Source organism: Leuciscus leuciscus, assembly GCF_965113295.1.
Source record: "Leuciscus leuciscus genome assembly, chromosome: 15".
NCBI lineage: Eukaryota > Metazoa > Chordata > Actinopteri > Cypriniformes > Leuciscidae > Leuciscus > Leuciscus leuciscus.
In genome coordinates, this window is record NC_138739.1 from 3137718 (window position 1) to 3160762 (window position 23045).

The following is a 23045-nucleotide window of genomic DNA, read 5'->3' on the forward strand; positions in this document are numbered from 1 at the left end:
GATGTTAAAGTTGTATTGTGCGAGGTTTTGTGGGCGGTTTTTTGAACCGATAAGTATTACCTCTGTCTTGTCTGGATTTAATAAAAGAAAATTACGCGTCATCCAATCTTTTATATCTTTAACACACTCTGTCAATTTGGAAAATTTAGCGTTTTCATCCGGCCGTGATGAAATATATATTTGAGTGTCATCAGCATAACAATGGAAACTAATTCCATGTTTCCTTATAATATTTCCAAGTGGCATCATATATATTGAAAATAACAGAGGGCCTAATACAGATCCCTGCGGCACTCCATAGTTTACTGGAGTTATGATCGATTTTTCTCCATTTAAATAGACAAAATGGTAGCGGTCAGATAGGTATGATTTGAACCAGCTTAGTGCTTGTCCTTGAACACCAGTATAATTTTGTAGTCGATCTAAGAGTAATGTATGATCTATAGTATCGAACGCAGCACTAAGATCAAGTAAAACTAGTATTGAGATACAGCCTTGGTCAGAAGCTAAAAGTAAATCATTTGTGATTTTAACGAGCGCAGTTTCAGTGCTATGATGCGGTCTGAATCCAGACTGAAACTTTTCATAGATCTCATTTTGTTGCAAGAAAGAGCCCAGTTGAGCGGACACCACTTTTTCTAATATTTTAGACATAAATGGAAGATTTGAAATGGGTCTATAATTTGCTAGATTATTATGATCTAATTGTGGTTTCTTAATGAGAGGTTTTATAGCTGCCAGTTTAAATGTTCTTGGAACATGACCTAAAGATAAAGACGAGTTAATAATATTGAGGAGAGGCTCTTCCACTACAGGTAACACTTCTTTCAGTAGTTTAGTTGGTATAGGATCTAATAAACATGTTGTTGTTTTAGATGAAGTGATAAGTTTATTTAACTCTTTTTGTTCTATAGTTGTAAAGCACTGTAATTGTTCTTTCGGGGTGATAATTGAAGCTGAATTATAAGGCGCGATTGAAGATTGAACGTTTACAATTGTGGTTCTGATGCTTTCTATTTTCTCAGTGAAGAAGTTCCTGAAATCATTACTACTAAACTGTAACGGGATATTTTGTTCGGGTGACGTCTGTTTATTTGTTAGTCTAGCCACGGTGTTGTAATGATGCAGTGGACGAGGAGGGATCCATTTGCAGCTTTATTTAGAGTGGTCAGACAGGCAGGGTAAATCAACAGCAGACAGAACAACGGAGAGAACACAGAGCAGATCGGGGTCACAGGCAGAAGTCAGGGCAGGCAGCAAAAGGCAAAGTCCAATTAGTGATCCGGGTAAAGGCAGGCAGAGAACAATCAGGAGTCGAGATACACAGTCCAAGGTCAGTAAACGAGAACAGCAAACACAGGAATAAACGCTCAGAAATTGTACGCCGGGGCAATGCAATACTTCGCAGAGAAGTGGAGTGTGGAAGTGGCTTTTATGTGTGTGTGAATGAGGTGCAGGTGTGTGTAATCAGTGCAGTGCAGGTGTATGAAGTAATCAGTCCAGGTAGATGCAGGATGGGAATTGTAGTCTGAGTAAATATGATAGTCCGGTGTGGAGTGCCCTCTGGTGGCTCTCAAGGGCACTCCAGCTGGTGACCGTTACAGGTGTTAAATAAAAACCTTGGATTGTTTTGGTTGTTTTCTATTAGTTTGCGGAGGTGCTCAGCCCTGGCCGCTTTTAGGGCCTTTTTATAACGTGATAATAATAATAATAATAATAAAACATCTAGAGATTAAAGTCATTATAATGCGAGAAAAAAGTCTAAATACAATGTTGATAATAAACTCATTCAATTTTGAGAATAAAGTCGTTGTTTCGAGGAAAAAACTCGTTACATTTTGAGAATAAAGTCGAAATAATAGGTTGAGAATAAATTAATTTGATCAGTGTTCATTGGATACTGATAGAAAACATGACAGTTGAATCACTTATTCAAGCTATATTTTACACTTTCTTTCAGTAACAAAGAAATACTATCAGCTTTAGCTAATTATGACAGGATAATAAGTAGGCTAGCACTGCATTACTTTAGAGTTTAGAATTCTGTCATGTCCTCTATCAGTATGCAATGAACACTGATCGAATGGAGGCGGGCCAAGATGGCGGCTTGACTAGACGCACATGTTCTAGCGCTTACAACAATTTAGGGTATATCTTACAAATGTTGATGTAAGAAACAAGTCACACTTGTTAGGTGTTATTGAGATTCTTAGAAATAATTACAGTCAATTAATACTAGTTCCGCGGTTTCTTACTTGAATAGAGAGTCTAGAAGTGATCATGGACTTGTCAGCCCCTGAATAGATTGATATTGAACTCCAAAGAACGACAGAAAAAAAGACTTAAAAAGACACCCCTGAATCTTAAAGGTGCAATGTGTAATAATTCTGAGGATCTATTGACAGAAATGCAATATAAGATCCATAACTATGTTTTCAGTGGTGTATAAAGACCTTACTTAATGAACTGTTATGTTGTTATTACCTTAGAATGAGTCATTTATATCTACATAACGGCGGGAACCCCCTTCTATGAAGGTCGACATATTGTGACGTCATGTTTCTACCGTATAGCCGACAGCGAACAAGCAGCGCTACAGAGCGCGTTTCGTCACTAGCTTGAATGAGAAGTAGCAGAAAAAGACGCAGCAGAATTTCGGGAACATGAATGACCACAGTTATTGTTTAGGACAAGAGCCGACGGAGGGTAAATCTGCTTCGAAGAAGAGAAAGTATGATGAAGCCAGAAAAATAAGGGAGAAACGTAGGCAAAAATCATGGGTCAACACCGGTGCGGCTTTTCACCGATGGAAGGGTCTTATTATGAGGGAAAAGGCTTTCAAAGCGACGCCGAAGTTGCCTGTTTTCTGCTGGACAGGTAAGGTATTCCAACTTTAACAATGCAAATGAAAACTGTTGTTTCATAATGTTAGCAGTACCTAGAAGCTAGCCATAGACACCGTGAGAAGTGACTTTTCCCTTGTCAGTGGTGTAAAATATGTAGTTAGATTGTTTCATGTAACTTAGTTCTTCTCCCTCGCTGTGTTATGGCTTTGCTATGTGGGTATAAATGTGCTGGTTACGTTCGTGAGACAATCAGCTGATTAGTATTATTATATTACATATTAAGACCCTTGATCCTCACCTGACTATGGCTTTGTAAACTTTATCCATGATGTGGTTTATAATGGACTGTGGTACAGAAACAGTGACAAAGTTACACACTCTTGGCTTATGTTTTCCACGTTGTCTGTGGGTGATCGTACTTGCACTAAGTTAGATGTGATAGTTTTTGGGATGTTCAGTTTATTAGGCCAGATGAGCAAACCCTACCAAGATGTAACACATTGTGGATTACAGTAGAGTAATGTATTACAGACGTATGCACTGTTTTTGTGTGTGTCCCTTTAAATGTCCCAGCACAGAGGGCGGAGCTTCAAGAGTTTGTGTCCTTTTACCTCACACACACATGCACTGGAAATTTCAAAAACTTTTAGCCTTTTATATTCAAACCGGAGTCAAACAATGATGGAGAGACTCAAGAAGAAGTGACAACATGTAGAAGCAATCAGGGCTCTCAAGTCTCACGCATTGGGCGTGACACACCCATTCACACGCTCACACGCCACACCTTGTATTTCTCACGCAGAGACATTACGAGGATAACGCCCACCAAGTTGCGGCGCTATTTTTTAAACCGTGAAACCATGAGTGAAACAAAATATAGCTACCGAACAGCCAATCAGAAAATAGCATTGCTGTATCTGGGTAAGATTTTCACAGGCTCGTGAGTGCGACACAGATTCAGATGCTCGCTGAAGTAAGTAATGTAACGGTTACAGAAGAGGACAGCGGCTGTCACATTTTAAATGATTTACATCTCGCCGAACTAATTTCTACAGAGTACAGACTGATCAATGTGGGAGAAGAACATCCTATGTAAGTCATCTCACCATTGCTGGGGAATATGTGTCCAGACAGCTGGTAACGTTATGTTAACTAACAGTTTGACCAGACTATCACGTGAATTAGCCTATCTAGTCTGTTGAATCCCTGGTAGTTTTATCTTAAGTAACTTAGTTCACAAAGCAGTTGAGACCAACTTCTAGGAAGGACATTACCAACTTAAAGGGTTAGTTCACCCAAAAATGAAAATTATGTCAGTAATTACTCACCCTCATTTTGTTCCAACCCCGTAAGACCTTCGTTCATCTTCGGAACACAAATTAAGATATTTTTTATTAAATCTGAGAGCTGGATCACTCCTCCATAGGCTTCTATGTGATTTGAACTTGCTGGCCCAGAAAAGTTATTAAAGAGATCGTTAATATAGTCCAAGTGACTTCAGTGGCTCAATCTTAAGTTTACGTACAACACAGAAGCGTTGCGCTAAAACACTACGTGAATTCACTCGAGGCCCACAAGGAAATCTGAATAGTAGAATAAAGTCGGGTTTTTTTTTTTTTGCGCACAAAAAGTATTCTCTATAATAATATATATATATATATATATATATAATATATAATAAGTATTACACACACACACACACACAAATAAATGCTGAATTAAATACATTTTATTTTATTTGTAAGAATATGTGTCATCATTTATGAGATCAGACACCCGTTCGCCGCCAAAATCTCACTCTGAACTCAGTTCAAAACTTGAGAGCCCTGAGGACATTTCTGAATGGTTAGTTGGTGAATTTATGTAGCTTATGTGTAGTTATCTTCTAGTCACTGATTAGCATATTCTGTCTTGATAATCTATAAATCGTTTTCAGGGGGCGGGTTTATGTAAATTCTAGGGTTGGTGATGTCATTAACCCGGGAGGAATGTGGTGTAGTCTCTACCAGCCGTTTGTTGTAGTTCTTAAAAAGCAATTTTTAAGATTGAAGATTGCAGTTTCTTGTTGAATCCGGCATTGAATTCGTGGAGATTCTGGAAGCTGTCTTCCGTAAAACGCGCAGCACAGAGAGCTATTACGATTGAAATTTTCAGGAACATAATCAAACATAAATTTTAGCCATTGTTGACGAACTACAGCGTCCTTATGAAGCCCGAACACAGAAGACCTGGCAGCTGGGTGAAAATAAAACACTTTTGACGGCATGGCTACAGCTCTCCACTATAACTCTTCCTCTTCGACAAAGCCACAGAAATATGGCCATGCCCCCTTTTTTGCATGGGTTAGTTACGTATAAAACCCGGAAAGTATCTCGTTGTAGTCCCATTCCAGTCGTTTTTGTAGGCATTAAACTTCCTGATTTTTAAAAGACGATATCTCTGCTTACGTTGAACTTTCAGCGCAGCAACTTTGCAGATACTGTTCATGCACCAACAGCAACATTACACACCATTTAAAATGAAAAAAGTGAAATCACAATCAACCACCCCTTTAAAGCAAACAGGATCTTCAGACTGGATACTGAACTGTGACTAAATCTCGAAAAGATTACGTGTAAGATTTACACCCTTACACCATTTACACACTCTCAACACTTTCAACCTTAATTTGCTCACTGTTCACCTAATTGTTCTATTACAGGTTTTTTTTTCCCTTCTTCTTTAAATTTATGTTCAGTTAATGCTAGGGGTATACGAGACATGCTAAAAAGAAAAGCTCTGTTTTTGTTTTGTAAAGGTAAAGAAGCAGATTTTTGTTTTATTCAAGAAACCCATGCCTGCAAAGATGATGTGCTTTTTTGGAAGAATCAGTGTGGTTCTGACATTTGGTTTTCTTTTGGTGCCTCAAATAAGACAGCAGGTGTCGCTATTTTAAAGGACAGGTTTTCAGGGAAGGTTAGAAGTCACAAAACAGATGATCAAGGTCATTGAATTGCTCTACTTATTGATATAAACCACGCTAAAATTATTATTATAAATATATATATGCCACCAATAATAAAAACAAAAACAAATGAGTTAATCTTTCAAGATATTGAAGGCCATATTAATCATTTACGTTCAAAATTCCCCTCAACTGTAATTTGGGGTGGTGACTTTAATACGGTGTTTGATGGAAAACAAGATCGATTGCCACCTAGAATTGACAATATGGCAAGTGAATTAAGCAATGTTTGTTTACGACTGAACATAATGGACATATAAAAATCCACAGTCACTTTTGTATACATGGAGTAATAGGGACAGATCTCAACAATCGCGTATTGATTTTTGGCTCATTTCAGAACATATAAAAGAGAGAGTTGAATTTGTTACTACTGAACCATCAGGTTTAACAGATCACAAAGGCATATCTATTCAAATTAATGTGTTACTTTGTCAATCAAGTAGAGTTAAAGAGGATATTGGAAGTTAAGTGATAGTCTATTGAAACATAATGATTTTTTGTGACCAAGTTAAGAATTTAATTGTTAAATATTGGCAACAAGCTTCTTTGATTCAAACTTATCGGAAAATATGGGAACAAACAAAATTTGAAATAAGGAAATTCGCAATATCGTATGTAAAATCCATAAAAAAAAAGAAAATGATTACAAAATAATTAATGAAATAATTAATCAAAAATGGATGGAAGCAGGAGAAAAAAATACACTTTTTTTGGTTTAGAAAAAATAAATAGAGAAATAACTTCTGTAAACAAATTAATAATACATGGACTTACTAATGCTAATCCCAAGGATATTTCTTGTTTCGTTAATCAATTTTATAGTAAATTGTATAGTTCAAATAATCAACTAAATGATGCAGACTGTTTTCTTAGTAATTTATCAACTAGTATTAATAAGATTACGCCAGACTACAAAAAAATCATGTGATAAAGAATTAAATATTGAGGAAATTAAAAAATGTATAAATAGTCTTGAAGAAAATGAATCTCCTGGGAATGATGGCTTGATGGGAGTTTTATAAACATGTTTGTAATGATCTTACATCCTTTATACTTGCAGTTTTAAAGAAGCAGTTGATTTGGGAGAAATGCCCGCATCACTAAAACGAGGGGTAATTACACTTATACCCAAGCCTTACAAAGATAGATTGTTCTTAGAAAATTGGAGACCAATTAGTTTCTTAAATAATGATACTAAAATCTTTTCTTTCATTTTTGCAAAAATACGTAAGAAAAATCGTCTCTGGTTACGTATTTAACCCTTGTTCCCTTAGAGGGAACGAGACTGCGTCAGTGACACTTTGGGGACGCTCCCTTAGCGTAGCAGCTCTGAAGTATGAATGAAAACTAATCCAATCCTATTGGCGTTGCGTCGTGACGAAATGAGTGACGGCATAGGCGGAAGCTAGATAAGGACGCCGGCACAGCATAGAGTTAGCTTTGCGATGAAGCAAGCGCTCCCAGGCAGGGGGAGGCGTGGCGAAGGGACGCAGTCTCGTTCCCTCTAAGGCAGTGGTTCTCAACCTCTCCTGCAGGGACCCCCTGACAGACCATGTTTCTGTTTTAACCCTGAAATGGCACACCTGATTCAATTAATTAAAGGCTTAATGAGTAGTTAACTAATTGATTAATAGACTAATTCCTACTCTTCTTACTCTAATAACTACTCATTAATTGAATCAGGTGTGTCATTTCAGGGTTAAAACAGAAACATGGCCTGTCAGGGGGTCCCTGCAGGAGAGGTTGAGAACCACTGCTCTAAGGGAACAAGGGTTACATACGTAACCCGAGACGTTCCCTGTCAAGGGAACTCGACTGCGTCAATGACACTTTGGGGAACGAATACCCACTATGCCACAACGAGCCCTGCCTGTCCCAGTGTGAAGCTGAATACAGGCGCACTTAGGACGAGAGCACAAGGGTGCCAGGTGTCGAGGGAAGGTCCAAACTATAAAACCTAATAAAGGTATGCGGGGTAGCCCACCCTGCGACCGCCGTCTCATGAGGTGGAGGATGGAAAGCCTGCAGAACCACAGGCCGAGCCACATTGGATGGAACCTTAGGTAGATAGCCCGGCCTGAAGGATGGCTCTGATGTCGCCTGGAGCAAACTCCAGGCACCCGTGAGATAGAGAGAGCGCCTGAAGATCTCCTACCCTCCTCAGAGAGGTAATGGCCAACAGGAAAGCCACCTTCAAGGACAGGTTCTTGGCCTCAGCCGACTCCAGATGTTCGAAGGGGGCCTCGACCAGCCCTTCGAGAACCACTGCCAGGTCCCAGGTGGGAACCCTGGTACGAGCCGCAGGTCTCATCCTCCGAGCCCCATGGAGGAAACGTACGACCAGCTGTTGTCTTCCCAGCGGCCCATCACCCAGAGGAGCATGGAAAGCCGCAATGGCAGCCACGTACACCTTAAGTGTGGACGGGGTAAGACCAGCAGAGAAGTGATCTTGGAGGAACTCGAGCACTGAAGCCACTGGACAGTTAACTGGATCCACTTCACGTTGTCTACACCATGTGGTGAAGACATTCCACTTTAGGCCGTACAATTTCCTCGTGGAGGGAGCTCTAGAGCTTAGTATGGTCTCAGTCACTCCTGCTGACAGACCAGCCTCTAGGTACTGTGCCCCCTCAGGGCCCAGACCCAAAGACTCCACAGCTCTGGGCGAAGGTGAAATATTGAGCCCTCCGCCTGTGTCAGCAGGTCCCTCCTGATGGGAATCTCCCATGGAGGGCCGTCCAGGAGTGATATGATGTCCGAGAACCATACACGGGCCGGCCACAACGGGGCTACCAACAGTAGACTGACCCCGTCACAACGGACCCTCTCTAGAACTCCCGGGAGCAGAGCGATCGGGGGAAAAGCATACAGACGCAGCCTTGGCCACATCTGCACCATGGCATCCAACCCCAGCGGGGCTGGATGAGTGAGGGAGAACCACAGTGGACAGTGGGTCGTCTCTCGAGACGCAAATAAATCCACTTCCACTGGGCCGAACCTCTGACATATCGACTCCACCACATCCGGGTGGAGCCTCCATTCCCCGGGCCTCAGCCCCTGCCTCGACAGGACGTCTGCTCCTAGGTTTTGGTCCCCTGGGATGTACATTGCTCTGAGAGACAACAGTTTCCCTTGAGACCAGAAGAGAATCTGATGCGCCAGTCTGCATAGAGGGCGCAACCTCAGTCCCCCCTGATGGTTTAAATAGGACACCACTGACGTATTGTCTGTTCTCACAAGAATGTGATGACCCTTGAGTCTGTACCCCATTTCTACAGTACGCAGGACCCAAGGTGATATATTGGAGAGGCCATGCCATCCCTCAGGGCTGGTGTCTAGTGTTTTGTGAGAGCCCTTGATGATTCCCTGAAGCAGAGGACCAGCAGGAAGTGGTCGAAAACGACTCTCGTTGTGCGGACGTGAACGCTGCCTGACCACAAGCCTGTGGGGTGGACAGAGCAGCGTGCGTTCGCTGGAAACTGATGTGTCCCGAGGTTTCCTGAGGGCCCAACGGGAGAGAGGACCTCGATTGCTCTCTCTCGTGGGGGACGGCCCTCAGAGGTCCCACTGACAGTAGGACCTCTTTCCCTTAGTCTTCTTAGCCTGAAGGACAGTTCTTAAATCTGCCCTCTCAGGAGGCTGCGGGTGAGAGCGCCATCCAGAGTCCCAAGCTCTTCGAGGGGGAGCTCTAGAAGTGACACTCTCTCTTTGATCCTGCCTATATGAGGAGCTTGCAGATGGCTGAGGTTGGCCACTTCTCCCAGAAGCCACCCTCCTGGCCCTCGAGCGGCGAGGGATGTACTGCCTAAAAGCTGCGCTCTGTTTCTTGGCTTCCTGAAATCTGTCGACGACCGTATTGACCGTGTCGCCGAACAGACCAGTGGCCGAAACAGGGGCATCCAAAAGAAAAGCCCTATTTTTTCTCTTTTATACCGGAAAGATTGAGCCACAGATGCCTCTCCGCAGTTACCAAAGCTGCCATGGAGAGCCCAATAGCACGGGCCGTCTCCTTGGTAACCCGGAGAGACAAATCTGTGGCTCTGCGCAGCTCCACGACATCCTCAGGTGTCGGGCCCTCGCCCTCATCAATGTCCTGTAGCAGGTCGGCCTGGTAGGCCTGCAAAATAGCCATGGTGTGCAGGCTCGCACCAGCCCGACCCGCTGCCATATACGCCCTGCCTACTAAGCCAGATGTCGTGCGACAGGACTTAGAAGGCAACTCCGGGGCTTTAAGAGATGATGCCGCGTCAGGAGACAGATAACTGGCCAAAGATTCCTCGACCCGTGGTAACACCCCATATCCATTTTCCTTAACCCCCACGATGTTGCTGTAATCCAATACCGGGGGATTAGACAGGCGAGCAGAAAACGGCCTGTTCCATGACTTACACAACTCATTGTGTAAGTCTGGGAAAAATGGCAAAGCCCTGCGTGGAGGCTGAGGTCGGTGCTGTAAAAAGCGCTCATCCAGTTTGCTTGAAGCACACGCTTCCTGCCTCTCTTGAGGCCAGTTAATATTTAATTTCTCTACAGCACGTGTAATGACCTCTAAAAGCTCCTCATATTTAACTGGTGCCGATGAGGTTTGCACAGTGTGTGTGGGCTGTTCAAGGAATTCCCCTTTAAAATGAATATATATATTGCCTATAATTGCGCAGCTCCCACTGTCAATGATCTAGCACCCCCTCAGCACATGCGTTAAAAATTATCTGGCGCCGCCCCTGCGTGGGATAAGATAAGGATGTCCTATTTCACCTTTTCTCTTCACATTGGTTACTCAGGTCATGGCTGCTCATATCAAAAAAGCAAATTTTCAAGGAATTTCAAAGTTTGGAAAAGAGATTAAACTTGATGATACCACAATTTTTGTCAAAAACAGTGACGTATTGGATGAAGTTATTAAAGGGATAGTTCACTCAAAAATGAAAATTGTGCCATCACTTACTCAACCTCGTGTTGTTCTAAACCTGTATGGGTTTCTCTGTTCTGTTGAACACAAAAAAAGATATTTTGAAGAATGTCGGTAACCAAACAGTTGATGGACCCCATTGACTTCCATAGTATTTTTTTTCCCCCCCACTATGGAAGTCAATGGGGTCCATCAACTGTTTGGTTACCGACATTCTTCAAAATATCTTCTTTTGTGTTCAACAGAACAGAGAAACCCATACAGGTTTAGAACAACACGAGGTTGAGTAAGTGATGACACAATTTTCATTTTTGAGTGAACTATCCCTTTAAATGTATTGGAACATTTTCTGGAATCTCTGGATTAAAGATGAATAAGAATAAATCCACTTTATTCTCTCTTAAAGATTGTGTGTTGAAAGACATTTGTGGGATACCAATTAAAGACAATACCACATACCTTGGGATAATGGTGTGTAAAGATTTGAATCAAAGAAGCCGGTTAAATTTTGAGCTTATTATTGAGAAAATTAAACACCGATTCAATATGTGACTTATGAGAGATCTGTCCATAAATGGATGTATTCTACTTTCAAAAGCAGAAGGGATCTCAAGGTCTGTTTATATATCTATGTCAGCAAATATTATTCCATATACAGCATCGATGCAGTGAAAAGTTGCCAAGCCAGCAGTGCCTGCTTATGAAAGTTTGCCAGTTTAACTGGGATTTTTTCAACTGAGAAATTACATTTTAAAAGAAAATTATTGCCACCCAAAGACTTAAATATGTAACTTGGGAAAGCATTCCATACACTATCGTTATTTTTAATAAATTCGATTATTCATTCTATTTTAAACACATTATTGAGATCTATAAAATGTAAAACTTCAAGGCCACTAAAGTCTCTATTTTTTGTTTAGAATATCTTTCTGTAAATTGTGTATTTTCTTCTTCCAAATAAAATCATAAAGAATCTTATCTAATTACCTGACAACATTATTTGGAACATCTGCTGACATAGATATATAAACAGACCTTGACTTCAAAAGTAAGATGTACTTCCTTATAGTGCAGCAGATTAGTAAAAAAATCGTTCACTTTGGTATAGAAGCATGAAATTTGGCACAGATACTCTCTAAGGGCCACTATTTTGGAAAAAGGCGTTGGCCACTCAAAAATTCAATATGGCGGCCACTTTTCAAAATGGCCGCCATTGCTATTCAATGCTTAATATATAAATTATTCAAACAGTGATCCAAGCATAAAATTTGATACAAATACTCTCTAAAGGACATAAAAAAAGATGAAAGTTAATAGAAAAGTTAATAGAAAAAGATACTTGTCCCTCAAAAATTCAAGATGGCAGTTCAGTTCAAATTCAAGATGGCATTTTTAAAGATGGCCACCGTTCCTGTCGAATATTAATTATTTTAAGTGTTCAAATGGTGATGCAAGCATAAAATTAGGCAGAAATACTCTTCAAGGAACACTCTTTTGGAAAAAGGTATGTGCCACTCAAAAATTCAGGATGGCCACCATTTTCAGGATGGCCACCATTTTCAAGATGGCCACCATTTCTGTCAAATAGTCATAATGTCTGCTTTGTCTGCCTCCTCTCCTTTGACCTGTCCAGCTTAGTTCAACTTGCCAGGGATATAAAATCCCCGCCGGCATAGGTCTCAGGTTCATTGGAGCACACAAGCCTCTCCACCACGGCAAGGTGTAGTCCACAGAGAGGAAGTGCCACTGTTAAAAAAGGATACGCTGCTGGTACAGGTTGCACATACAGTGGGGAGAACAAGTATTTGATACACTGCTGATTTTGAAGGTTTTCCTACTTACAAAGCATGTAGAGGTCTGTAATTTTTATCATAGGTACATTTCAACTGTGAGAGATGGAATCTAAAACAAAAATCCAGAAAATCACAATGTATGATTTTTAAATAATTAATTAGAATTGTATTGCATGACATAAGTATTTGATCACCTACCAACCAGTAAGAATTTCGGCTCTTACAGACCTGTTAGTTTTTCTTTAAGAAGCCCTCCTGTTCTCCACTCATTACCTGTATTAACTGCATCTGTTTGAACTTGTTACCTCTATAAAAGACCTGTCCACTCACTCAATCAAACAGACTCCAACCTCTCCACAATGGCCAAAACCAGAGAGCTAAGGACATCAGGGATACAATTGTAGACCTGCACAAGGCTGGGATGGGCTACAGGACAATAGGCAAGCAGCTTGGTGAGAAGTCAACAACTGTTGGCGCAATTATTAAAAAATGGAAGAAGTTCAAGATGACGGTCAATCTCCCTCGGTCTGGGGCACCATGCAAGATCTCACCTCGTGGGGCATCAATGATCATGAGGAAGGTGAGGGATCAACCCAGAACTACACGGCAGGACCTGGTCAATGACCTGAAGAGAGCTGGGACCACAGTCTCAAAGAAAACCTTTAGTAACACACTACGCTGTCATGGATTAAAATCCTGCAGCGCACGCAATGTCCCTCTGCTCAAGCCAGTGCATGTTCAGGCCCGTCTGAAGTTTGCCAATGACCATCTGGATGACCCAGAGGAGGAATGGGAGAAGGTCATGTGGTCTGATGAGACAAAAATAGAGCTTTTTGGTCTTAACTCCACTCGCCGTGTTTGGAGGAAGAAGAAGGATGAGTACAACCCCAAGAACACCATCCCAACCGTGAAGCATGGAGGTGGAAACATCATTCTTTGGGCTTGCTTTTCTGTAAAGGGTACAGGACGACTGCACCGCATTGAGGGGAGGATGGATGGGGCCATGTATCGCGAGATCTTGGCCAACAACCTCCTTCCCTCAGTAAGAGCATTGAAGATGGGTCGTGGCTGGGTCTTCCAGCATGACAACGACCCGAAACACACAGCCAGGGCAACTAAGGTGTAACAACAATGGCATCTGCTTTTCGCATTAAGTGGATCATGTGATGGCAAAACACATCGTCTTTGTCCTTGCTGGTTAATAATTGCCCCACGAGGACCAATTTACCAGCGCCCATGTGACTCGTATCCCCCGAGGGACATTTGAGTCACATAAGGAAACCCTGTTTTCTTAGAATCCCCTCTAAAACCCCCATTTCAGCATGGACTCCCTGTGACTTTTCACAGACTCGTGACATTCCACACACACACACACACGAAAGCCACTAAAGTGCAACGTCATGTAGAAATATGGCTCTTGAATGTATACCTTCCGATATGTATGTGTGTGATTAGCTTTGCCTTATAATAGAGGTGTGTTTTGCTAGAGTAAAATCTTTAATTCTGAAGATTCATTGAAAGAATATTCACTCCATAGTGTCTGGTAACCCGAACTCAGACCATAAAACTTTACGACCCAAGCCTCAAAGGCATTCCAGAACACACACACACACACGCACACACACACACACTCTGGAACTTTGGAAACAGATATTCTTCCACATAACAAGCCACTAAATGTTTGATAGGTATTCCTGTGTTTCGCAAGTGTTGTCACTTGCCATAACGGAAACACTGACAACTTTATTGTGTGTTTAATCAAACTTTATTTGTGTGTAATTATGCATATAAGTGTAACGTTATGTTTCCCCAATCTTTACCTGTCATAATTGATATCTCTGTAATCCTCTCCATCTCACGGAGACGAATCTTGACTGCAAAGTACAATAATATGCATTTGTTCCAGGAAATATCATATTTCTAAGTATGAATCCTTTCCCTCATAAGACATATGGTAAAAGGGGGCGTGTTTTGCTTCACACAAAGAAGACTTCAGATCAGAAGTTTTGATTCGCTCTGTCCCCAAAACAGGGCGTAAACAGATGTCTGATAAAACGGCAGAAGCCCCCTCATATCGCTCTCTTCCTCCTCTCTCATCCCACTCTCAACTCATCCAACTTCTCTGGACCCTCTGCCTCGGCGCAGCGCTTCTCCAAGGAACATCTGAAGGAGGCCCTGGCCTTCTCCATCGAACGAACCCATGTTCGAGTCGTAACAGCCGGTCTTTGCAACTAAGATTTCCAGCCTCTCCCATCCCGGGAGACGAATCTGAACTTTTCCGGTAACGTTAAATTCAAGTGAGCCTTTACATCGTTTTTCGAAACGACCCAGAAGAAGAAGCTAGACGCAAACCAGCCGGACACGCGCATGCGCGCGCCCCCTTTTCAGCATCACACTGAAAGAGTACCATATCTCGCAAGTATCTTTCTCTCTAACAGCTGATTCCTGGTGTTTAGCTTGTAGGTCTGCGAATTAAGTTACCCTCTATCTCTTAACTCTTTCTTTCTTTCTTTCTTTCTTTCTTTCTTTCATGTCATTCATTCCGATCACGTCATGCTATGTTTTATGTTTTTGTTCGGTTAAATGTTTGTCTGTTTTATCGTTTGCATTTTACGTACGTTTATATTTGTAGCTTATAATCTCTAGCGTGTGCCATTTTATTAATAAACCCATTTATACTTTTAACTGTCTCTGTGTTTGAAAACCCACTTTTTATAAAGTCAATGAAACAAAAGATCTATAAAGCTACAGGCTCTATATTATAAAACTACTTTGAATAGTTTTAAATTATAAACCCAAAGAGGTTTTGTCTTCGTGGCCAGAAGATAAACTTTCTTGGAGTTTTGTAAACAGGAATACTTCTTCTTAACTGTAATGATCAGACAGTACAGAACGAGGCATTTCCTATAATTGATAAAGTAAATGCATATGCGATTTATGAATTATGACCATGCGTTATAAATATTAATATTGCCAAAATTCCCTATATTCTTGAGCTAATTCGCATTAACCCAGAGGCATTTACGTTACAAAGGAGTGGCTTCGTAAGAAGCATCTCAAGGTCCTGGAGTGGCCTAGCCAGTCTCCAGACCTGAACCCAATAGAAAATCTTTGGAGGGAGCTGAAAGTCCGTATTGCCCAGCGACACCCCCGAAACCTGAAAGATCTGGAGAAGGTCTGTATGGAGGAGTGTGCCAAAATCCCTGCTGCAGTGTGTGCAAACCTGGTCAAGAACTACAGGAAACGTAGGTTCTCTATAATTGCAAACAAAGGTTTCTGTACCAAATATTAAGTTCTGCTTTTCTGATGTATCAAATACTTATGTCTTGCAATAAAATGTAAATTAATTACTTAAAAATCATACAATGTGATTTTCTGGATTTTTTTTTTTTAGATTCCGTCACTCACAGTTGAAGAGTACCTATGATAAAAATTACAGACTTTTACATGCTTTGTAAGTGGGAAAACCTGCTAAATCAGCAGTGTATCAAATACTTGTTCTCCCCACTGTATCTGCGAGATGGAAGGCGGAAGGACCATCAGAATTGAGACTGGTTTCAACAATATAGGCGACCAGTTCAGAAAGAGCCATAGGAAATATGGCTGGTTGAATCGTTTCACTCTGTGACTCTTTCTCAAGCCTTCTGAGGTGGAGTTTCTATCTGTTGTAAAGATGAATGAGACACAAATGATGGTATTTCAGCTCCTGTGCAATGGCATCAGCACCACTTAGTTGAAACAATTTAGCATCAAATTCGACAATTGTGGTGATACTTCGCTTGGTTCCTTCTCAAAGTAGCTTCTATACCCCCACCTTCATCCAGTCGTTCCAGGTCCAGGGTCATTGTCATTTTGTTCATCTTGTGAAAGAGTGGAATGTTGGTGGCAATCATTTTATAGCCATCATGTTGAGAAACATGATGGGTAGGTGGTGATTGGAGGGTTTCCTTTGTGTCTGTCTGACAAAGACAACATTTCATCCAATCAGTTGGACTCTTGGCTGACATGGGATTTTCATTTACCATTTTGGGGGTCATTGTTGTCTGATTAAGGCCGAGGGGTTATCCTTTTACCACCTCAATCATAGACATAGTACACATTCAGGTATGGGATACCATAGATATCATATAATAAAGGCTAGATGTCTCGTGCGCACTGCTGGCCAATGGAGGTCGACGTCCGCACGTGGCGGCCATCTTACCACAGGGTGCTCGCTCCCTCGTAACATGGTGCATGTACTTTTAAATAACCATAACTTGCTAAATTTTCTACCGATTTTCAAACGGTTTGGTTTGTTATAAACGTCAGAGATGTAATTATGATACTGCATACATATGAATAATTATAACAATGGACTTCCATATGAAAGAATTATAGCCACTTTAATAACGTTTGTAAGAAACCAAACCGTTTGTAAATCCGTCAAGATTTCAGTGAGATAAGAGGATTTGTGTGTGTGCTGATCACTCACCTTAATGCACAGCTTCCCTGTGGTAAGATGGCCACCGGTGATGCCGGAAGTGACTCCGCCTTAAGACATCTAGCCTTTATATGGATATCTATGTGGGATACAACTAGGTACGGGTCACCTACACCTAGCCCGATCATTCATCCAGTGCCATTTAAGTCCTGTGTGATCTGTACACCTTCCAGGTAAGCATACATGAACAAGTCATATATTGCCCCGCTTACCCTGGGCTCGGCTCTCCCGCGCTGGCACAACTTGTCAATTCAAATGCAGCTATCTAACTACGTCTATTACTAGCTAATTGATGAGGGACTGTTAGGCAGCATTTGGGACACTAAACTTAGCTATACTATTACTACTAGTCAAGAACTACAGTGTAAGTAAAACTAGATCAGCTGACACTGAAACCCATGCTGAGTTCCACAGCAGTGAAGTCACCAGTGTTCCCTGGTTGTGTAATGACGTTCACTCTATTAAACAAAACCTTCCTTAACACATTAAATTGAGCTCTGACAGAAATGGTGGCCATCTTGAAAATGGTCGCCAACTTGAATTTGAGCGGCACACACCTTTTTCCATGATAATGTTCCTTGAAGAATATTTGTACCAAATTTCATGATAGCATCACCATTTGAAAAAAAGATGTAAGGATTGAAGAGAAATGGCGGCCATCTTGAAAAATGGTAGCCATCTTGAATTTTTGAGGGACAAGCACCGTTTTCCAAAAAAACATTCTGAAGAGAGTATTTTCACAAAATGTTATGCCTACATCACTGTTTGAACAATTGACATAATGAGAATTTGACAGAAATAGCGGCCATCTTGAAAAAATGGCCGCCATTTTGAATTTTTGGGTGGCCAACGCCTTTTTCCCAAAAAGTGACCCTTAGAGAGTATCTGTGCCAAATTTCATGCTTTTATACCAATTTGAACGATTCTCTTGAAATATGCCATTAATCTGCTGCACTATTATACAACTTTTTATTTTACTTGGAAAATATCACATTCATGTGAAAAAAAATTGACTAAAGCTAAGCAAGCTTTGAACAATTTATAAAAGAGATTAAACAATATGGTGACCCATTAGATAAAATTAAGAACAAAAAAGCAAGAAAGACCTATGAAGCTTTTTGTTTACTTTAAATTATTGTAATTTTATCCCTGGCATGAACTACTTTATTTTACATGTTCTTATGTATGTTATTTTCTACTTCTTGTGAGATGTATATGCATGTACACATCTTTGTATATATTTTTGTTGCAATAATAAAATAATAAAACAATGATCGAATGCGTTCATTCTCAAAGAATAATTAGTTTATTCTCTACATTTTATTTCAACTTCTTTCTCAAAAAAAAAATTCTCAAAAAGTTTCACAAAAAATTCTCAAAGTTTTGTTTCGAGTTTTTTTCTCGAAATTTAACAAGTTTAATCTCGCATTATAATGACTTTAATCTTGAGATGGTTTTATTCTTTTATTATTGCTTGGCCCTAATCCTGTTCTGTATGCAATAAATTAAATGCAACAACAATAATTATAATAATACTAATTATAATAATACCAACAGAGTTGTTTGGGGAAAGTTAATGGTGCTCTAATTATTTTATGTTTTTTTTAAATGGCAAAATATTAAAATGTAAGATAGGTTATATATAAAAAATCTTAATAAATGGACTTGAACTTTCCTAAGCCCATAGAGTAGGCTAGGCTTGTGGTCTGGGTTTAAACATTTCGACACGCAAAGTGAAGCATTCATGTGACTGGAAACAAAGCGAACCTTGGTTTTTCGTTGACCACATGTTTCTCTGAAAACACAAAGCCGCTCAGTGACTGGGGGAACGTAAAAATAAAATTAAAAAACCTGTGTGTAGCCTGAGATAAAATCCTGCAGGCGCCTCTGATAGGGACCCTCAATCAGAGTGATCTGGTTTAGATTTATGGAGTAAAAAGTCTTGACCAGGGTTTAAAAACGTTCGTACTGCTTCATTTTGGTATTTGCATTGCATTCTTTTACTATTACACATCTGATTAGTCTCAACATGCTTTAATTTTTTGTTGCTACTTTTGTGTCAAGGTCAAATTAAAATCTCTTGCTTTGGTGTGCTCTCTAGAAGTGTTCAGTTAATTCTGCTTACTGAAACTAAAATATATAAAAACTAAAAAATGTGGTCACAAAATAAAAATGTTACCTTAAAACTATAACAAACTCATTAATGAAACCAATAAAAACGGAACTGAAAGTTATAGCAAATTTGAAAAAGATTTTAAAATAAAAACGAATTTAAAATGCACAACTATAACCTTGCATAACCTAGAAGATAATAGATTTTATGAGTATTAAAAGTTATGTAGCCTATAAAAATGTATGTGAGAGCCTTTTACGTCGGTTATTAGTTTCTCCCTAGTAAAGCTACTTTAAAACATAAGTGCAGTGAATAAACTAAATAAAGTAAACCTGATGTTTGCTAATATTTCATAAATAGCATACTTAATGAATAGCTAATTGAGGAAACGTTGCTGCATATATTTAATTGATTCTTACCTGAAAATGATGCCATCTCAACACCAACGCCTTGAAATCTAAATTGAAAGAAAAGCACTGAAAGACTCGCCACGCCCACAGGAGGATGGGGAAACACAGTCATTCTGTATTGATTTGAGTGAATTAAGAATGAAGCTGTGTGTTCCAGTTCCAGTTCCAGTTCCAGTTTTTAAACTTCTTTAATTGTTCTGTTATAGAATGATACATCTTCATTATTCAAAATTCGTATTCAATTAAATAATCATAAAAATCATAGCAATTAAATACAACTTTATATATATATATATTGGCTCCTGACCTCCTGATCTCCAGGAACTGAATGCTCTAGTATATGTGCATAGAATGTTATCTTACAACAAGATAAAAAAGTTTGTTGAGCCAAACATTAAGTTGGCTTGAGAAAGCTGGACCAGAAAGTTTGAATTAGTTTTAAAATATTAAAGTTTGAAGGTTTTCAGTTGAAGTAGTTTGAAGTGTAAAGTAGTTTACAATTTAATAAAAATTAAAGACCAGTGAAGGCCAAGTATGGTAACCCATACTCGGAATTTGTCCTCTGCATTTAACCCATGCAAGTGTAGATGTAACGGTTCTCTATGGATCAGTCTCACTGTGTTGTGTACGTGGAGCTGCATCTGCACATGGGGAAACCAAACTGAATCAGGATAGGCATGTCGACATCACGGAGAGAGACAAACAGCCCTACACAACGCACAGTAAGTCAGACGGAGGAATAGCATTAGAAGCCATGCAAAATAAGCTACATTTATAATTCAGCTCTGAGTCTAAAACGAATGACTCACTCGACGCCAAACAAACAGCATTCATCTGGAAAAAGCAGCTGAGAAGTTTGAGATATCCATGACCAATGTAATGGTGGTTGTACATGATAATGCTGCGAATATTGTTGCTGCTCTACGGATTTTGGAAGAACAGCATGGGATTGCTTCTCTCAGGTGTGCTGGTCATACATCCCCAGATCAGCAGGGCACTGAGGGCTGCGAAGAGCCTTGTGGAACATTTTAAAAAAGTGAGCTGGCCAGGTCAAGGCTGAAAGCAAAGCAGCAACAGATGGGTACCCCCAAGGATACGTTAATACAAGATGTATCCGTAAGATGGAACAGTACTTTGCACATTATCAGCCGCCTGCTTGAACAGAGGTGGCTTGTGACAGCAACGCTTTCAGATCCTGATGTCACACCACAAGGGAAGCGCTTCCTGGATTTAAAAAGTGATCAGTGGAGCCTTGAGGAAGTGGAACAAGTCCTGAGGCCTTTTGAGTGTGCCACTGTCTTCCTGAGTGGAGAGTCCTATGTGACTGTGTAACGGTGGTGGCCGCCCTAACATGAATAAATTATTTTAAAGAAAACTTCTGGGCACCAGACAGGATTAAAACCTGTCAAAATTTAAATTAACCCAGGATAGCAAGACATAAATGAATAACCACCTGTTACACAAACAAATCAAAATAATAATCCCAGAAAAATTCAGTTCACAATGGGATATTTATTCTTCAATTAAATAATGTTCATAACAGCAATAATAATAATAATAATAACACAAACTCTTTTATAAAAAAAATAAAAAAATAAATTAAGTTCAACACTAGCAGTAGATAACCAGAAATCCGGTATTTGAAATCCGTGCAGAAAAACGTGTCACTCTAATCCACGTTTGCAGATTCGTGTCCACATTCATTCACAAATTGTCCATAAAAAAAAGAAAAGAGAAAAAAGTAAACATCTGGGCCCGTATTCATAAAGAATCTTAATGCAAAGAGTAGCTCCTAGTGACACAATTCTAAGAAAATTCTTAGAAATGTGGGCGTTTACTCTTAAAGTTAAAGAAAAAATCCTAGTAAAGAAAAAAGTAATTCAGAAAGCATCTTAACCCTTAAAAGAGGTCTTAAGGTCAAAATTGTTAGGAGCACGGACGAGGACTTTTAAGAGGCTTAAGAGTTTCTTTAGCAGAGGAGAAAATGGCAGAAAGACGAAGAGGGAGAAGAAATGTGTTGCAGACAATGGATGACAGTGAGTTAATAAGACGCTATAGATTAGATCGTGCAGGGATCATGTTTGTGACTGATCTTATTAGAGACACGCTAACATCTCCGACACAGCGCAGAAATGCCATAGCGCCAGAAATGAAAGTAATCACTACATTACGATATTTGACAACTGGGAAAATTCCATGTTTGATACATTAAAACCAACATTCAAACCAACATTAAAACCGCCACTTAAATAGACATGCCAGCAATCAGTGGAAAATAATTGGAAAGAGTGGAACAATTTTTATCATTCTAAGCCAAGCAAATACCTTATAGGAAATTAACAGCATGCATGATACATTATTACCATACCATGGTAAATAAAAATAAAAAGGATTTATATACACATATATAATGTGTGTGTGTGTGTGTGTGTGTGTGTGTGTGTGTGTGTGTGTGTGTGTGTGTGTGTGTGTGTGTGTGTGTGTGTGTGTGTGTGTGAACGGTCAAATAAGAAAAATGACGCATGTAATTTCAAAGTGAAGGCCTATAGACCCTATACTTAAAATCACTTTTTTTTTTCCTTCTTGGACAACCAACCAATCACAGTCTTCAAAAGATTGTGTCATACATAGCAACGGGGTCAGCCCCGCCTCCTTACTAAGATGAAAGTTTTTGTCTTTTCCTTACTCAGAGTTCCTCTCAGATCGGTCCCGAATCGCTTTTAAGCTAAGACTCCTACGTAAAAGTTTTTAAGCTAAATTAAGAGTTTTCTGAGAGGATTCTTAGAATCTTTATGAATACGGGCCCTGATAAACATCTCATTCATTTCGTTGTAAATCAACAACATCAAACAACAATTTTAACGGGCAACAACAATTAGGAAAAACAAAACACTAAGCACACAGAATGTGTGAATGTGCAAGGTATGCGAGTGGGTGCGTGTGTGTGTAATGGCGGCGCAGAGGTACTGACCAAGTTTGCAGGTATGACGGCAGCTAGAGAGTATCTCGGGTCATCTTCAGACACCAAGATAGGCGGATAAGCAGCTTTGACTTGTCTTCAGAACAGCTCAAAATCAGTCGGTCTGGAAGTACAACACTTCAGTCGAACTCCGCGACGCACCAGACATCAAACTCAGGAAGCATCAGATTGACAAGCGGCCGTCTTTCCCCAATAATCCACCGTACTCACAACTGGCAAACAAACAGATGACGCGTCTTTTCCAGGTACGACACACTTCCCTATATCCAACTTCCTTCCGTCGTTAATTGAAGCACTAAAATCCACTTAAAGGTACAATATGCAATAATTTTTGCCGCTAGAGGGCGCTACATTCCAAACAACAACAACGGCGTAGCTTGATGACGATGTGAAGGAGCGTGGAATGATGGGAACTGTCGTTTTAAACTCCACCGTGGATGTAAATCAGTCAGACGGGAATCGAAAAATCATGTTCATGGATGAGGCTAAGTTCTATTTTTATAAATG

At 40.1% G+C, this 23045-nt stretch overlaps 1 protein-coding gene across 2 annotated transcripts in view; it reads right to left on the reverse strand.

Moving 5' to 3' along the window:
- Positions 1-23045, reverse strand: part of LOC309475962 (GTPase IMAP family member 8-like) — a 71396-nt gene that overhangs the window by 24765 nt on the left and 23586 nt on the right. Inside the window, exon 1 of one of the 2 annotated variants that reach the window (XM_082138989.1) lies at positions 19568-19603. The exons of the other annotated variant lie outside the window; for it this stretch is intronic. Coding sequence (XP_081995115.1) covers positions 19568-19583 — 16 coding nt within the window. The 5' untranslated portion in view covers positions 19584-19603. Of the gene's footprint in view, positions 1-19567; positions 19604-23045 lie in introns of those variants that run through there. 2 annotated transcript variants of the gene reach the window in all.